The sequence below is a fragment of the Ursus arctos genome, unplaced genomic scaffold (assembly GCF_023065955.2).
Source record: "Ursus arctos isolate Adak ecotype North America unplaced genomic scaffold, UrsArc2.0 scaffold_9, whole genome shotgun sequence".
Taxonomy (NCBI): domain Eukaryota; kingdom Metazoa; phylum Chordata; class Mammalia; order Carnivora; family Ursidae; genus Ursus; species Ursus arctos.
Window position 1 is genome coordinate 28,701,759 of NW_026623111.1, and position 20,007 is coordinate 28,721,765.

Below are 20,007 nucleotides of genomic sequence, written 5' to 3' on the forward strand. Positions count from 1 at the left end.
AATAATTTGAAACTGGCAATTGCATTCGTTGGACTTAAACATGATGACTGCATCTCAACAAAGAGTTCTCTTATAGCCTAGAAGTATTATCTAGCTCCTGAGGGCCTCATTTACTAATAGGAAGTAAACAGTCATGAGTAAGTACAAGAATTAATAGTAACATTCAGTTTATTCTTAATTACCCATTCCAGTGGAGATAAACAGTGATACAGATCATTCAAACACAATAAAATAGATTACAAGCATCATTGGTATTTGGCTATGCAACGTGTGTGTCCTTAAACACGGGGAATATGCTTTGATGTCACAATATTCCAAATCAAATAGTTATTTTCCCTTGGGCTAAGTGTCTTGGGCAAAGCTAGATACTATGCTAGCTTCTGCCTGCTCTTCACACCAAGGTGCTTTTATTCTTTCCAATAACAAATATTTACTGTCTATCTTGATCTTAGCACTGTGCTAAGCACTATTCCTTAGAGAATATGCCCTGACCTAGATATGGCTTTGCTCAAAGTAGAGCATTCTGGGTTGGAAAAAGGCGGGGGGAGGAAATCACCACTTTCTTATAATTATGAGAAATCACCACTTTCTTATAATTATGCCAGAATATAAATAAAAGATAATAGCAATTCCCTCAAACTAGTTCTTGAGGTTTTCAGGAATGAATGCCAACTACAAGAATCAAAAAAGTAAAAAAACCAAAACCAACAAGAGAGACAATACTCTCTGACCACTGGATTCAGCAGTAGGCCTATTCAGTAGTAACATATAGGACTGATTATCCTAGGGATTACTACGTAAGGGCTGTGTAAAAGATTAGTAACAGAATCTAACAAAGTTTAGATGGACCTTCACTTTTGATATGCTAATATAACTGAACTAAAGATTCTTCAACGTGACCCACGATCATATTCCAGAGAAGGAAGTATCTGCACGCCGTGACTGTTCATGAAATCAATAGCCATTCATTCATACAAATATTTACTGAGTGCCTACTGGGTTCCCAGACCTATTCTGAATACTAGGAATGGAAGCGTGAACAAGACACACCACAGCCTTAATCTCCTGGAGTTTGCCCTCTTGTGAAAGGAGGAAGGCAATAAAACATAGATATATAATCTATTACACAGCGACAAGTACAATGGGGCAAAATAAAGCAAGGAATGAGGGGCCCTAGAAGTGCTACTTTATACTTGGCAGTACAAAAAAAGCCTCAGAAAGAAGGCAATGGTTAAGCAAAAGCCTAAAGGAAATAGAAGTGATAAAGAAAGTCAGGAGGATGGCTGCAGGAAGAGCATTCTCCGATAAAGAAAGCAAGTGTCAATGCCCTGGGGTTGACATAGGGGTTTGACACAGTCAAGGAACAAGAGAACAGCTGAACTGTAGTGAGCAAGGGAGAGCATGGGAGGAGACAAGGTCAAAAAGACCAGAGCCAGATCACGTAGGGGCTCCTGGACATAAGTGTTTTACTCTCAGGGAGTTGGAGAGACAACACAGCATCTGAAGGGGACTGACATGATCGGACTTCTTTGATACAGGATCACTGACAGCTGTATAGAAAACAGGACTGTAAGTCCATCAAAGGCGGTTATTACAATAACCCAGATAGAGGTGGTGGCTTGCATTGGAGTAGTAACGACAGAGGTGTTGAGAATCAATCAGAATCCAGACATACTTCCAAAGTCAAAAATGATCAGATGTGCTGATGGGCTGGATGTGCAAAATGAGAGGAAAAAGATTCAAGAATGACTCCACAGTTTGTGACTCACTACGATAGTGGACCAACATATACAATGGAGAACATTTAATTCCCCTGGCTCTCCCTCCCGCTAGTAAATGTTCCATGACTTCTTTCTAAAACAAACTGACTATTTCAGAGTACCTGGGTGGCTCAGTCTGTTAAGTGTCCAACTCTTGATTTTGGCTCAGGTCTCAGGGTCATGAGATTAAGCCCTGTGTCAGGCTCCATGCTCAGTGCAGAGTCTGCTTAAGATTCTCTCTCTCTCCCTCTGCCCCTCCCCACCATGCTCTCTCTCTCCTTCAAAACAAAACAAAACACTACAATACTGAGTTGTAGTGTTGTAGAACACAGATATTCAAGACAGGCAGTCTGCTTGCCTAAAATAACTAAGGGGAATTTATGTTTCTTACCCAAGTGTTCTTTAAAACAAACAAAGCTATGCAGTACCATAGTTGCCACTGGAGGGCTGTAAGATGCGGTATGGAAACAGAGCTGAGAGGAAAAACACCTGCCTGCCTCCCAGGGATCTAGAACGAGCGGAGATGGACAAGAACACGAGACTGCCGCTGAAAGCCAGCACTGAAAATAGCCCAGAACACAAATGACCACGCAGAATTCTTAACCCTTTTCTCACTATAAGAAGTGCCAACTCAAAACATCACCTGCTTTTTGAAGTCACGCATCTGCGAGTGTGACCACCGCTGCCAGGGGAACACAGACTGGAGAGATCGTTAGCTGTTGTGACCCTCTGACCAAGCCCAATGGTTCTGCTTCAGGACAAAGGAATCCCACTAAATTTTTTATTTGAGAAACAGTATTTTTAAAATGCTATTATTTCAATATAATTCACTTTCAACTAAGAGCATAACAACACTTCACTAGGAAACCTGGGGGGAATTGAAGCCTTTGAAAATTTGCAGGGAAAAAGATGCCAAATTGTAATCTTGTCTTAGCAATGCCGGTGGGGAACACAGCAATTTGGAAACCAGTGACGCTGCCTTCAGAGGAGACAAAGGATAAGTCATTCAGAACCTTCTCACCAAAAATGGAGAATTCACTTCTGCTAGGATGTCAAACCATTTCCCCTTCATATTCTAAACTTTTGTCTTGCTTCTTGATTAGATTGAAGTAGGGTTTCATTTGGCTTAAAAGTTAAGTCAAATATTTCATAAGCCACTATGGTTGATTTCTCAGTTCCCCCAAAGTAAGAAATAATCAACTATCTATATACATGGAAGGAGGAAAAAAACAATAAAACATACTTAGTATCTTGTGGAAGGTTCCATAATAAATATACAGATACATGTATACTATTTATACACACACACACTCTCTCTCTCTCTCTACAAATACCTATCTTTAAAAATGCTAGGTATGACACTAAAATGACTTTTTAAAAAAGATTTTATTTATTTATTCATGAGAGAGAGAGAGCGGGAGGGAGGCAAAGGGAGAAGCAGGCTCCCCGTGGAGCAGGGAGCCCAATGCGGGGCTCAATCCCAGGGTCCTGGGATCACGGCCTGAGCCGAAGGCAGACACTTAATCGACTGAGGCACCCTAAAAATGATTTTCAATGAATCTACCTTAACTCAATAATTCCATGTGCACAGTCTGTTTTTACTGAAGCAGTATTTTCATGTTTTAAAACTTAAAGACCCAAGACCTATTTAACAAATAATTACTTACACCTAAGTTTAAATGAAATTCTTGTTTCTATCATAATTATGTGATATATGAACCATGAACTACATATGAACTATGTATCACAGCATGTAACTTTTAAACATGTGAGTTGATATATTCTACTTAAATGTGTCTGTTTAACTTTTAACTACAGTAAGTAAATATGGCTAAGCAGATTTTCTCCAGGTGGAAAGCTTTATTTAGCATGTCTATCTTAAAATGCAAGCTATGTGGCATATGTGAAATTCATTTTGAGAAGCCAAGGGGAAAGTGATAAACACCTCAAAGAAACAGGCAGTCACCTTCTGGGCAGAGGAAACCAAAGCGTAAGGAAAGATAGTCATGATATCCAGTCGGGAGGAGAATATCTTAGGCTTTCCTGGCCACACAGCCTACAACTACTCAATGGGGTCACTGAGGCACAAAAGCAGCCACAGACAATATGTAAATGAATGACAGTGACTATGATGGAACAAGACTTTGTTTACAAAAACAAGCCGTGGCGATGAGACACGGTTTGCCAACCCCGACTCTAGGCTATGTTCTCAACGATTCTTCAAATAGCAACTCAAGTAAGGAACACTTTTTCCACTACATATGTGCAATATATACACAGGTATGTCTCACTATACAATATTGCTAGAGGCGATGCACTTTGATATTTCTTATTCTATTTCATGTCTGGTTGTTCTGTTTTGGGGAGATTTGTTTTAGTACCATCAGAACCCACTAAGGTGATTTCACAAATGGAGAGTGATTCACAATCTGAAAAAAAAGCTGCCCCAGTGTGAACCGTATCGGGAACTTATGCATTTACTGATTATGCCAAGGAATAATGAAAGCTTTCTAGGAAGGACTCATTGAGTGTTTTCTATGTGCCTTGCACTGGTATATGTTCTAGGAATCTAGCAGTTTAAAAAAGACAAATATTGCCCCATAATATCTAATATTATTGTAGTTTATAAAAGCATAAAATGGGTTCTGCGTAAAATGGGATTTTTTTTCTTTTTATAAAATGGGATAATTGTAACACCTATATCCCTCACAAGACTACTGTGAATAATGAAGCACAGTAGATCACTGCATGTATCAAGAATTTAGTAAGTTCTCTAAATCACCATTATTCAAATAATTAAGTACCAAGAAGTATTTTCAAAATCAAGTTGAGTTATAACCTATACTAAAATAAAAGTTAGCTTTAAAATAAGATAAAACTATAATTCTTTAATTAATGAAGATGGCCTTACCTATATTATTTAAAAGTAGTGAGAAATATAGTAATAATGTGTTGATAGTCAAAGTATACAACTGAGAACTCTTCGCTCTCCTGGCTCTCTCTCCCTACCCCCTCCAAAAGTTAGAAAAGATCTAAAGGTTTAGTCTCTATCCATAAACCACATGCCATCTAATTTTCACCATCAAGTGATCTTTAGCAGATGGTGAAGGTAAAAAGAATTGAAAAATTATAAAAGATGCTCCGAAATCTGTACTAGCATGATTACTGGGCCTGAGCACTCACAGTTGAACCAGGCATAAGTAAACTTCCCTAAAACCAACCTTTTAATAGTGAGAAAAACTGGTTTTGCATATTGAATAATTATTTTGCATTATCAAACAACAGCTAAAAGGTGGACTCCATAGGAGCAGAGATTTTTGTCTGACTTTTTTTGCACTGCTGTATCTCCAGAATTTAGAAGAATTCTTGGCACTTAGTAGATTCTAAGTATTTGCTGCATGCAAGAATAGTGAACAAAGAACTTGACAACTTGTTTACGGCATTCAAAATAATATATAAATGTCAATTACTTAAAAGTAACATATTTTAAGATTGGTTGATATTTGTAGCTTCACTAGCTTATCAATCTTCTGATTGGTCAGAAATTAATGTCTATGAGTGCTTTTACAGAGATAAAGAAATAATCTTACCTTCTTTTTCTACTCTAAAAACAAAAGTTCTTTGTGTTGTAACAACTTCAAATTTGTTGTCTCCCTGAACCCGTACCGTAGATATAGCAGAAAGGGGAATTATTCCTTTTGAATACTTTTCCTGTATGGGTTAGAGAAAAAGATACACAAACAAGACAGATTTAAAATGAAATTCTTATGACCTTATCAGAAAAAGAATGGTACAATATTTGCAAATATTTACAAGCATATTGTGCTTCTCTTTCATAATTTTAATCTAAATTTTTAAAATAACATACAAATAGTATATATCCTCAGACACACTTAACACCCCAGAAAGGAAAATATTAAATGCCCCTTTCACGTGAGATGTCTTTTCAATTTTCTCCTCTTCTGGAATTTAAAATTAAAAGGCAAAAAATCAAGTACAAACAATTGTACTAGACCAGCAATACACAGTTCCCAAAACCAACAGTATGTTTTTTAAAACAATCTGGTCAAAATGATTTTATGGTGTTTGCAGGCATCTGCTGGCCATAATGGGTACTGTAACTAAAACTACTTCAAAACTATTGCTACAACATACTGTGAACAAGAATATATCTCAAATCCAGACTGTTGCATTATATCAATTAAACATAATACCCAATGATTCTGATAATTATCTAATAATTACCTGCTTCACTTTACCTTTAATTCCCCAACAAAAAATGAATAAAAAAGACAAAAGAATAAAAAAAGATGGATTTGGCTGTTAGCAATTGGCATATACCTAACACAATTTTGGCTGTTTGCAACTGGCATATGTATTTTAACCGTTTTGCTCAAGAAGATCATTCTGAAGACTCTTGGTAGCTTTTACAGTCTTCGTTTTTCTGGATCCACCAAAAGCATTTGGCATAAGGACCCCCTGACAATTGCAGCTACTTACTAAGGGTGAAATAGTTACTGGGCCTTGTGTTCGAAAGAAAATTCAAATAGTATTTATACATTCAAGGAGCCTCAAAATGAGAAACCAGCTAATGTAATGAGAGAAAACTTTAAAACGGAGTCTGAACCATGGAACGTATGAGTACAAAGATGGGAACTCCCAAATTCTGCTTAAAAGAGGCCAGATGTTTTTACAGACATAAAGACATTAGAGCCTGACCTGAAAAAAGCTTAAGTTTAAGCACACAGATAACTGGTTGGGAGGCCATCCTGGCTGGAAAGCTTTAATAATAAAGGTATTAAGTAGAGAAATAAGAGCAGCCAGAGTATAGAGTCAAAAGAGGTGAAACTGGAAACATACATCAAGGACACATTATGAAAGGTCTTAAATATCAGAAGAGTCTGGGCACATCTTTATGGGGTTTCTTCTACTATTTCCTTCCACAGAATGATTCATGGAACCCTCATTTTTTAGAAGATCCCAAGTATCTGAAGCAATTGGTTAGGGAAAAAAAATGTATTAAACCATTCCATGCAGAGAACAGGTGCCAAGGTCTTATTCCTCCTAGTGGTAAACTCCTGCCATGCATATTAGATAGATAGGTGAGGGACAGTCCCTGTCAGGAGCATGGTGTTCTTCTACTGGGAGGTTATCCTCTTCCTGTTGAGAAGATATACTATGCTATCATGGCATTCCCTCTTAGTTCTTTGACAGTTTCTTCTCTTCCAATGCCTCTGCTCCAATCTCCTATCCCTGACTACACATATGCAACAAAATCCTATGCATTCTTCAACGCCATTTTAACTACCAATGCCACAAAGGCTTATCCACATCCCCTCACACAGCCAAAATTGATTATGGTATTTGAACTGTAACTGAAGAAGATGAGTGAGTAACCTCACAGGAAAAGGATGTCAAGAAGTAATTTCAAGGTAACTTTTCTTCTCCTTGTTTTCCACTTTTTTTGTTTTATCTTCTCTGAGAAAATCCATTCCTACTATTTCAACTGCCAACTTCATGAGGAAAATTCTAAAATCTGTCCCTTCCTTCCTTATCCATTTTGGTCAACTCCAGCCTCATATTTCAAGTCATCAATGGTGCACGTAGCTGTCCCACAAGTACCTCAAACTTCAAATTATCTCCTGCAAACATACCCTCCCCCCTTTATATCCGTTCATTAAAATATTACTCTTCTAGTCTGTCTTAAGTAGTCTTTCATTTGTGCAGATCGTTTACACCCACATAACTTGGGACTCTCCTTACAGTGACTGTGTCAACTTCCTCCCTGGCACTTTCTGACTCTCTCCAGTCACATGAGTCTTCTTTGAGGTTCCATGAACATACCATGTTTCTCCCCAACCTAGTGCCTTTGCTTACTCTGTTCTTCAAGAAATGGTGTCCACATCCAGCTTCACATGGTTCCTGCCTCTCCATTCTTCACATTTCAGCATAAGTATATGCTTCAGAAGAAAGGTTTTCTCACCAGCCTCTTCTCATAGGCCCCCCATCCTCATCTAGGCAGATGACCCTAATTTAAGCTAATAGCAACCTGTGTTTTTTCCTTTATAGCAATTACCAACTGTAACGTAAATGGTGATTTTTATGTTTACTGTGTGATCATTTAAGACAGTCTCCCCAAATAGACAATGGGTCAGACATCTGTTTTCCTCAGACCTTTCACATAAATGGCATTGCAAAAGTGTCTGCTCACCGAATGAATTCTATGTCCAATCAATCACAAATCAAGCTCTGACAGCTCACTTTTGATATTTTTTCTAAATTCATTTTTTAATACCTCCACTGGCCTACACAGCCTACACCCAGATAATTAATGCCCGATTTACTGCACACTCCCCTGACTTGCCTCACTACTTTCAGCTTCTGATCCTTCTAACCTTTCTTGCATATGATTGTTCAAATGTCACAGTTGGAAAAAATAAAGAAAAGACTTATAGAGGGGGATAAAAAAATGGATCTTGAAGTTTGCACAGAACTTTGATAGATGGCAATGGCTCAGAAGGTTCAGATGGAAGAGCAAAAACATGGAGATGAAAATACAGGAAAAAGGTATGGTCATGTTCCCCACAGTGTGTACCCAGACACTGCTGCAAAAGGTCATGCAAAGAAATACATGACTGACTGGCTTAAAGGAAACCCAATAAAGGCAGTAGGGTATGATGGCTACGCCAGGCACTACTAGACTGCTAAGTGCTTCAGGAATGAGAAAAGTGGGGAAAATGTTTCCCTAGTGTCAGGCAACCTCACATGTGGGAAAGAGCATATACCCCTGGGGACAGTGCAAGGGCCTCTCTGGCTGTAAGTCTACAGTGGCTGAGATCAGACTGAAAAATCTAGAATGTCCACAAACATTTATACTTCAGCTCTCAGATGATCCATTCTCAAATCTTAATTTGCTTAAGAATTAAAAGAGCATATAAAAATAGATCACTAGTGAGATAATTAACCATTTGTTGAATAAAAATGTTACCCTTAATATATTTTTCAGTATAGAAAAATCAAGCAGCATTGTAGGAAAAGAAATCGGAATTTTAAAAAGGAGATTTTCCCTCCTCTAGATCTGCTTAAAGAGATTAAAAAACAATTCCTTACAAAAAAGTAACCCACTCACATGCTTATAATAATAATATCCTATTTAACGGGTAAATACTCCATAAGAGTAATAGAAAAATAAATTCCGCAGGAGTGACCAAAATGTACTTAACAAGCTAACTATCATGTCACTTTAACCTCAGGAAGTTATAGTTTTTCTAATGGCTCATTTGTAATCTATTACGAGATTCCAAGAAATCTCGTAATTTTTAACACTGTAGAGTTGACATTATACTTCTCTTCAAACAACACACGATAAAGACAAGATGGGAAAAAAGACAACAGGCTCAGAATGATTGTGTTTTTCAGAGTGTAAAATTCTCCTTAAGGACAGAAATTTTAAAGCATCCCTTGAGCCTGTAACACACAGATATCTAGGTCAAGTTGTCATTTATCTACCACTTTAAGACAATGAAATGACCACAGGGCACTTCTGCCCACAGCTGAGTGAGAATGGGGGTGAGTGAGATTTCTTGGCAGGTGACAAGATATCGAGGCTGGTGGGATGATGCCATTTTCAGTAATACAATGAAAAAAATCTTGCAGAGCCGTGATAGAGCAGCCCTGAGGAAAATGAGAGAAAACTAGGGAAATACAGAGCTCTGCCCAGCCACATGCTCCTCAGATGCACCTTTAAACACTGAAAGGCCCAACGACTCAGTGCACATGACCACTGACACTGCACACTCACCTGAGACTACTGACACCCATGCCTTCCACACACTGGCCCTGAAATGCCCTCTTCCCAGTCCTCCAACCCACCCTTGAGTAAGATCGGTCACAATAGAAACTGTGTCTCCTTTTAGGAAATACCCATTCCAATATTTCTATTTTTGCAAAGATGAAACCAACCATCTGGATAGTAAAGGGACAAAATGCCACAGAAAACAATAATCTGAATTTTTAAAGAACTGTTAAGCTAAAGAATTTGTAACCATTCATTTTAACATGAACTTATCACAATTTCAAACCAAGGCTGCATAATTTTTGGTATCAATACCTAAAAATGTGACAGGCACTCATCTTACTGCGGTTGAGATGAGCTTTTATAGGACAAACAGAATGAGTCCAGTTGGACACAGATACCAGAAATTCTCTCTCCCAAACGGGGATAATACCACCACCAACAGAGCCTCATGGCACGGAAGTCTTATTCCTGAATAGTATTCCCCCTCATTTCAATCAAACCAGAGAAGGGCACAGCTGCTGAAAAAAAACTAGGGGTCAGATTCCAGCAGATACAGAGACCACATTGTACCCACCGCTGGCATAGAAACTATCTCAACATTCAAATGCAGAAGCAAACTAAAACAGTAGCAAAGGCAGAAAACCAGCTTTTAAAAAATACTCATCCCACCATCTTGCAAACCTCAAAGAGGTGTGTTTAAACTTATTTGATGCTTTATCTGGATCACTGCAAGGTGAAACCAAATAATTAATACTTCTCTAAACTTTCTATTGTTCTTAGCATTGTAGCACGTAAATATATGTTACTTTCTATCTAGAAGCATACATTCTTCTGCCCTGTAGCACTGAAGAATCAATATATGAAAGGGAGTTTCTATTCAAGCCACAAAAGCACAACAGGAAGTGACAGTCTCCAAGTAATGAGAAAATAATGTTAAGAGTATAAGGTATAAATAAGAAAATATGCTTAAACGTTAAATGAATCTGGTAAGAGAGTGTATATAGTTAAGACTATAAGATTACCTGATTTTAATTTAAAAAAAAGGTGTATTTATTAGTTTCAACTTTTCATTAAGGAAATTGTCAAAGAGAAATCGAAAGATTATGACAACAAACACCCATATATCCTCCACCCAGATTTGACAACTGTTAACACCTTCAGTTTTTTTTTACCTATGTGTGTATGCAAATATATTTATAAATATAAATATATAGATAAGTAACATCTGAAAAACATTTGCAGATAGGACACCTCAAATATTCCAGCCTACACCTCCTAAGAAGAAAGAGATCCTCATACGTAACGAAGACATTATCAACACAGTATCACGCTGTTAAGGCTCAGTTGCCTAAAGACAAAATTGTGACCACTTTCTCATCACGATGTTCAATGAGCTCTAACTCCAACGAACTTCTCAGCTTCATCCCCTCAAGTCTCCTTCACATATTCTATTTTCCAATCAGAAAACTGACTTCCCATCTGGACATCTCATGGTTCTCAATGTTACCATGTCCTAGTCTCTCTAGTCTCTATGTGTAAACGTTCCTCTTTTTTCAAGACCTGTGGCAAATGAAATCTCATGCAAGAAGCCTTCTTTGGTTCTTCCATAACCCTTCTAGAGCACAAAGTAACCTCTCCTTGTGTGCCGAACCGTAGTACCCTTTTGTAAACATTCCTGAGTGCTCTCTAGGAGAAAGACAATTTTGTATTCATCCTTACATCACTCACAACAATTCCTGTAGTTTGTAGAAGACACTCCATAAATGTTGGATATATAATTTTTAAAAAACCAAATCTCATGTGTAAAGAAAAGTTAACCTATGAACAGAGTGTTTCACCATGTACAAACTCTCCATGTTGGTAATACAACTCCTGTTCTTAAAAACCAGACTGCTTGCTTAGTTTACTGAAGTATACCTTGGATATGTAAGAAAATCTTGAGAGAACTATAAAATGTACTTACCTTCTCATTATTGTAGTAAGAAATGCTAAGGCCATCAAATTTCACCCATCTCTTCTGAAACATGCGTTTTCTGTAAAACATATGAAACTGTTATTTTACATTCAAGCATCATGAACTTGGATTTTAAATACATTTGTAATGTACTGTGTTGAGTACATTCCTATTCGTTGTTAAACAGTGTAAAAAACATTAAGCGATGACAATGTACGTTTTGGCAATGGCATGTAGCAAAAAAAAAAAAAAACACAAAATGACATTTTCTAATCAGTTAACATAAGTATTTAGAACAATGATACTGTTGGTACTGGCACAAAAATAGACACATAGATCAATGGAATGGAATAGAGAACCCAGAACTAAACCCATATTTATGTGGTCAATTTGTCTACCACAAAGAAGGCAAGAATAGCCAATGGGAAAAAGACAGTCTCTTCAACAACTGGTGTTAGGAAAACTGGACAGCTACCTGCAAAAGAAAGAAACTGGACCATTTTCTAACACCATCCACAAAAATAAACTCAAAAATGGATTAAATACCTAAATATGAGATCTGAAACCATAAAAATTCTAGAAGAGAATGCAGGCAGTAATTTCTCTAACATCAACTGTAGCAGCAGTTTTCTAGATATGTCTCCAAGGGCAAGAGAAAAAATAGCAAAAATAAACTATTGGGACTATATCAAAATAAAAAACTTTTGCACAGCAAAGGAAACCAACAAAACAAAAAGGCAATCTACTGAATGGAAGAAGATATTTGCAAATGATATATCTGATAAGGGCTTAATATTCAAAATATATAAACAACTTACACAACTCAACACCAAAAAAACAAGCAATTCAATTAAAAAATGGATAAGGGACTTTAACAGACATTTTTGCAAACAACACATACAGATGGCCAACAGACACAAGAAAAGATGCTCAACATCACTAATCATCAGGGAAATGCAAATCAAAACTGTAAAGAGATATCACATTACACCTGTCAGAATGGCTAGAATCAAAACAACAAGAAATAACAAGCGTTAAGGAAGATATGGAGACAAACGAACCCTCATGCACCAATTCCTCATTGGTGGAAATGTAAATTGGTACAGTCTCTGTGCAAAACAGTATGCAGGCTCCTCAAAAAATTAAAAATAGAAACACCTTATGATCCAATAATTCCACTATAATTTACTAAAAAAAAAAAAAAAACAGAAAAAATAAACAGGATTTTGAAAAGATATGTGCATGTCATGTTTACTGCAGCTTTATTTACAACAGCCAAGATATGGAAGCAACCCAAAAGTCCATCCATAGATGAATGGATAAAAATGCGGTGTGTCTGTGCATGTTCATATAACACACACACACACAACAGAATATCATGTAGCCATAAAAAAGGATGAGATCTTGCCATTTGTGACAACACGGATGGACCTGGAAAATATCACGCTAAGTGAAATAAGTCAGGATGAGAAAGACAAATATCTTATGATTTCACTCACGTGGAATCTAAGAAACAAAACAAATGAATAAACACAAAGCAGAATCAAACCTATAAATACAGAGGATTGATGGTTGTCAGAGTGGAGAGGGTTGGGAGCATGGGTAAAATGGGTAAAGGGAAATGGGAGATACAAGTTTCCAGTTATGGAAAGAATAGGTTGTGGAAATAAAATACACAGCCCAGGGAATATAGCCAATGATACTGTAATAGCGTTGCTTGGTGACACATGGTAGCTACACTCCAAAACTAATGTAACATTGTATGTCAACTATATTCAAATAAAAAAATTAAATAAATAGAACAATGATATTAACAGTATTAATATCCATATTTATAAGGGTTAGTGCAAAACAAAGTGTGGTGAGAAATACTACCACTGCACCCATCCCTCTAACAGAAATAATCCCTTAATAAAGATAACATAGGGGCCCCAACTGGCTCAGTTGGTAGAGCATGCAACTTTTGATCTCAGGGTCATGAGTTCAAGCCCCAGACTGGGAACAGAGTTTACGTAAAAATAAATAATTTTTTTAAAAACATTTAAAAAATAAAAGCTTTCATTGTTCATTAAGCTTATAGCATTTGTCTTATTTTACCTTAATTTTTGCTTTGGAGCATGAATAACACTTTTCCAAAATAACAAAGCTTTGCCAATTGGATTTATAAAGATAAATTACTTAATCTTGATCAAACGAGCTGAAAAAAGCCCCATATAGAGAATCCTTTACAATCACCCAAAATTCATTGAAACATTCACATTTTTCAAAATGAATCAGATGAAAGGCAAACACAATTTAAGATGATTACTGAAAAGTAATGAGAAACAAAGCAAAACAACATAATCACATTTCCTATTTAGGTTTAAAAGAAAAACTTTTTCTGACTATACAAGGGAAAAGTGAAGAACCAATTCCCACTTCGGCTTGTTTTTGTTTTGTTTCAGAACCCTTCCCTGAAGTCAGACAATCCTATTCTCTAAGTGGCTTTCTCTACTTGACACAATATACTTTTAGCTTCTAACACAAATGATATATGAAAACTAACTTCCTGTTTAAATAAAGTCATTTCTAAGCAAACATGTAAATAACAACCATGTCTAACTTTCCCATGTGTAGTTTGCCAACATGTTTAGGATAAGGGATTAATTTAACGTTCTGTGATTTTCCTAAGACTTAAAAATAGAAAAGAGAACATCTGCAAGTGTGGAGACCTTGTCTTCCCAGCTGTTTTCTGAGCACCAAACACGTATCCCTCAAGGGAAATGCAGCAAGCCTCCCACACAGATCTATTCGGCTTCACATAAGCTTAGAGCCAACCCGATCAAATGGATAAAAGTTTCAAAGTTCATCAGGACAGACATTTCCACATATAAGCATTTGAATTAATTATGAAGTAACAATAAAGACCTTGAAATCATAAGCATTACTACTACTTAGCCTTCTTTCCATCATCTTTCTGCTTCTTTTTAACTTCTCTTGGTCTGTGTTTTCTTAACACTGAAACATGCAATAGTTAGACATCTAGTTTTTAAAACTCAAGGATTCTTTACATTCCTTGTGTTAAAAACATTAAAGGTAAAGAAGTATTAAACACATAGTAATTATACATGAACAAATTAGTCACTCTGCACTCATTTCACGTTGATCTCTGTCATACTTGAAGGCGGGTAAATACACATCTTCCCACACAATGTCAGCAATAATTCTGTAATTCAAGATTTTACTTGGGCCCTACCCACCTTACTTTGTGAATGGTGGTAAGCTGGAGCTCAACAGTATATATAATCTTCCATTTCAGAATAAAAACAATCAACATTTGTAGGAGATGGTTACCATTAACCCTCTATTTCCTTTGCTAACGACCCCTTCTCTTTCAGAGTTCTATCTATACTACCTACACAAATATCCCTTCCCTGAAGAGCCAATCCAAAGCAGATGACAAAGTTATTATCTCTCAAAGCACACCTTTTCCTTCTAATACTTAACACAGTCTCTACTTGTGTGCATGTGTGTGTGTGTGTGTGTGTGTGTTTACTTGCTCAATGTCTATCTCAATGTCTATCTCCCATGACCATACCTTATGCTTTACAAGGACAAACTCTGAGAGGGTTTCGTCCTTCACTACACAATCCGCAACTCACAGAGACATCTATGGCACTAAAAAAAGAATTTGTTGAATGAATGAGTGACATTATTAAGTGCAGTCCCTTTAGCAAGATGACAAATAAACCTCAATGACCAGCACTCAAATAATCAGCATCTTAAAAAAAAAAAAAAAAAAAAAAAAAGGTTGGCGGAAGGCAGGAAAACTTCTGAAAACTCAAAAACAAAGTTTCAAAACCTGCCAAAGCACAGAGTGAAAAAAGTTTTAGAAGCTATTTTAATATGTCTTACTTTAGATCATTAATTGCAGCCACTTAGACTCAAAAAGCTTCCTCAGAATTCCATCACCAACTAGATAGATGGTTTGGGGTCTGAGGCATCACCCAGGAGTGTAACATTTGTACCCACAAAAAATGAGAAGGGGAAGAGGCAGGGCAGACAATTTAGGGGTCAAAGCTACCACCGTCTGACCACATCTCCTCTTGGGCACTGAAGACAAAGACACACTCTATCCTTGGCTCTCTGAGCAAAGCCTCACCCAAAACCTCAGCCTCTGTGAGACTCAGTTTCAGAAATCTTCTCCCAACCATTTAATTTTCGAAACTACCAGGTAATTATTAGATGTGTTCAGCCATTTTAAGTCAATATTCTTAAAGATTATTCAATCTCTCTAATAATCTATGGAGGACAAATCCCAGCTGACAGTGAAATGGAAGGAGAGGCCACATGGTGTACCAGCTGAGGAAACAACCATTTTGCAGTTGGAGAGAGCTACTTTGCAATCCTACGATTAACCCTCTCCTTCTGCTGTCACTCCTTTATCCAATCCACAGATTATCAAATCTGTGGGGACCTACACTAAAGACACCATTCTCCAGCCATGTTGCTCCCTATCACTAGACTTTCTTGCCCCCAGGCCTTCTAAGATGCGATTTTCTCTGCTTGGAATGCTCCCTGCCTACTCTGGGCAGGGCCTGCTCCTTATCCTTGAAACCTCAGCTTGAAAGCATTTCCTCCAAGTAGGCGACCTTACTACTATACAGATCCTATAGATCCCCGTGGTCTCTTGCTCCATTTCTTCACTTAATGACACCTAACAGATTTAGTATTTATGTATTTGTTTTGTTTCACCCATCTCCCATGCCAGATATTGAGATGCCTGAGTGGAGAAACCAGTTCTGTTTTATCAATATAAAACCACCGACTGCAACAGTTCCTAGCAATAAAATGTGCTTAATAAATACTTAATGCACAAAGGAACATATTTTTCACTGAAAAATGCTTACTCAAATTTGCATTATTTATATAGAGAGGAGATAAACACTACTAAAACATTTTACCCTTCATTTTTTGCTTTTCAAATATTATACTTTTTTAATATGACAAAATAAAAGCTTTGTAGAATACCTTATTACAGAAAAATTAGAGCCTACCAAAAGCATGCAAAATTCATCATTAATACCCATGTAATTTAAAAATACATTTTATGTTTAAGCACTTTTAAAATACACTTTTTATAAAATATACAGATTTTACATGTTCCTATTTAAAAATACAAATTAATCAATATAAAATGTTTCCAAATGTTTCCAAAACTAAATTTATATAAATACTGTTTAATCTATTTTGCTCATTAAATATGTCAACATTCAATTAACTGTTTTCTGCATGTAAGTTCAATACTGAATTCTAATAACTGGTAATTAAAGATAAGAACTTACATTTACATCCCTTCTCATATTATTATTCTCCTTTCTAGCATGTGGAAACTCGGATTTAATGTTGGTAAAGCCAACAAATTAATTAAAAGTTAAATGAAATAAAAGGGAGAACTTGAGAAGGTATTTCTTAATGTCAATGTATAATTTTAAAATAAATATTGATGAATACTAAAGTTTTAAGAACTATCTTTTCTGTGCAAGGGTTATATATTTCTCGCTCATATTTATAAAAGGCTATTAGATATCAGGCACCTAATTCCACTGGAATTATATAAAATTAATCTACTACCCACAATTAGCAGTTGCAAGAGTACTTTAAACATTTACTCTGATGTAAGTTATGTTTTTCCCTTAAATTTCACATAACAACTTAATTTGCTTACTAAATGCTAAAAATAAAGACATGGTATAAAATACAGTGTCATCCTAGACTGTGTTTCTACTGTCATAGCACACAAATTAGATCTAAAATAATAATGAATTAGTACAAAGAAAAGAGATTTTAAAGCCTCAGTCAATTAACAATTTATTTGGCACAATAAACCTCATAATAAAAAAGCAAACAGTATGTTGTGCTTTGTTCTAGGCACTGTTGCAAGGTATATGCAAATACTAATTCATTTAACCCTCCCAGCAACCATATGAGGTAATACCATGATTCCCATTTTACAGATGAAGGCACAGAGGCACCGGCAAGCGCATATTTTGTCACACGACAAGTAAAGAGCATATCTGGGAGCCAGATCCAGGCAATCTGGTCCCAAAGCCTGTGCTCTTAACCACGATGCAAAACAGACCAGAATATTTTATAAACAAGGCATCCTGGACATCCCTTTAGGCAGTGATAACATTTGACCTCTACCCATTTTATACGTGAGTTCAATTTTGCAAAGTGCGTCAGAATTCCTTCAGGAAAAAAGGTAGAGAAGACATGAACCATATTAGCCTAGGTCTTATCCTATTTTGCTTTTAGGATTCTGAAGGGAAACATTTTGTTAAGAAGCTTTTTTAGAATAATTCATAAGGCTTGTGCCACATTATGGAATGAATTTCTAGAAACTCTTCCCCTGAGCTCTGGCAGGGCAGCTGGTGTAAAGTTTCAACTGCTATCATAAATACAGCCTTACCACCTGGTGTCAGTTTTTGTTGTCTCCAAACTGTGTATCTTAAAAATTCTTTTTTTTTGTAACAACACTGTACATACAAACAATTAAATCTGTATTTATGAAGTACTCACACAGAGGTACTCCTGTTTTAATTTCATTCCTAAGTGCTAACAGGGTTTTGGGCTTTTTGTTTTGTTCTCAAAAAGATTTAATATTTTAGCTCAAAAAAAAAAAGCCCCAAATCAAACAAGTATGGTAATCAACGATATTAATATAAGGTAGCAGAGGCTACCAAACTGTCATTAAATATGATACAACCGAAATGAATCTCAAAGGCACTAAGTCAAATTTATGGCTTTTATTAATCACGTAATTTAAATCATCACAACCATACTTCTCAATTATTCTAAACAGTGTCTAACAAAAGGGTATCAACTTGGTGTTCCAGATTCATCTGCCTTGTTCACATAATCCTGAAGAATTACATGCATATTGTATCTTATTCGCTACTCTAATTCTAACCAGCCTCAATGTTTTAGAACTACCACAATTTCCAAAAGTGTAGATTCTTATCTAATTACTCATTTTTTATTTATCTAGTAATTATTTTACCTACCCTTTTTAAGCGTGAGGCTTTTAAATGATGCAGTATTACTTATGAAGTGGTTTATAAGTACAGATGCAAGAAATTATTATAATATTTGTATAACATGCCAGCACTATCGCTTCTTGGCCTTTTGGCTAAGATCAAGTGTAAAATGCCAGCACTTCTCTATTCTAAGATGCATTTCCTCACTTTTAAGCAAATCAAAATGACAGTTTCCAAGATTAGGTGAACCAAAATTAATTAGGGCCAAAAAAAACACAAAAAAACAAAACAAAACAACACCAAAATTCTCTGAATACCTAACTCTTTCAATGAGAAAAAACAAATTTTATTTTAACGTAAAATTCCAGGTTAAAAAAAACTTTCGGAAGTCAATAAAACATTTTAATATGTCACTATCAATTTTTATGAAATATTATAAATATTCACCAAGAGCTTACACGACATGCTATATGAAAAGCTACGTTAAATGAGTCACACGCCTTTATTTTATGCAGTTGTATTCTGTAAACACACACACACACAGGAAACCACCTTCCAGTTAAAAGCCTGCATTTACATCTACTCTCAAAGTTTCAAAGGATTAAAAATAAATAAATAAATAACCTAAAAACCAACAATAACCAGAGAAGTAGACAATAAGAACAATATTTAGAAACCAAGAAAGCAGAAGGAAGGATAGGGGCCTGACTTAGGAAGTTTCCAAGAGCTGATTGCTAAGCCTGCAACAAATCAAAATGAGAGGAAAACCAATTTACCCACAAAATCTCCGAAAGTCTCAGGAGATGGAAGATGTCAAGTGACTCTGGAAGTGACTAAGAAGGAGAGAGGGGTGCCAAAAATAAGATTTGCTGAAAGGCAATTTAAGAGATAAACTTGTGCCCCTCATGGCTCCATCCCAGAATCCTCCCCCTGCTTCACAATGCTGGAAACATGCTTCTCTTCTTGCTCAAGAGCATAGCAGTTTCATTCAGTGCAGGAAATCAAACAGGGGAGTCTTTGGACTGGGACATTCAGACATGACTGACAGGAAGGGGCAGTATTCAAAGCAGAAGAATCAAAAGTCTGTGTCATAAATACTTATACTCAAAGTCCACTTTCCCTAATAGGCTCCCAAAAAGCTGTTTTACCAGTCTTATCACCCTTAAAGAAAGAGATTCATTTAAAAGATACTGAGGACTTGGTGAGGACTCACCAAGAAAACATATTAAGGAAAGTCCAGCAAGGTCATCTTACAAGAAATAAATAATAGAAGTCATCAGAACCCATTCCGATTACCTTTGTAAGATTTCACTTTAAAAATATACAGCCCAAGATTAATAAAGCATTTGAGGAAAACACCTTTAAGGTAAAAGATCGGGAATGACCCTCCACCAAAAGAAATAAAATTGAAAGAAACATTCTACAGGAAAAGAAAGCTTCAAAAAACATACGAAGGTCTTCAGAGAGGTAACAGAA

General features: G+C 36.4%; 1 protein-coding gene across 2 annotated transcripts in view; it reads right to left on the bottom strand.

Annotated features, from left to right (window-relative positions):
* The window catches only part of ARAP2 (ArfGAP with RhoGAP domain, ankyrin repeat and PH domain 2), a 179,286-nt gene that overhangs the window by 126,383 nt on the left and 32,896 nt on the right, over nt 1-20,007 (bottom strand). For both annotated transcript variants that reach the window (XM_057309690.1, XM_044387654.3), the window contains exons 7-8: nt 11,522-11,591; nt 5,351-5,471 (exon numbers count right to left, since the gene is read on the bottom strand). In XM_057309690.1, the coding sequence (XP_057165673.1) occupies nt 5,351-5,471; nt 11,522-11,591 (191 nt within the window). The remainder of the gene's footprint in view (nt 1-5,350; nt 5,472-11,521; nt 11,592-20,007) is intronic.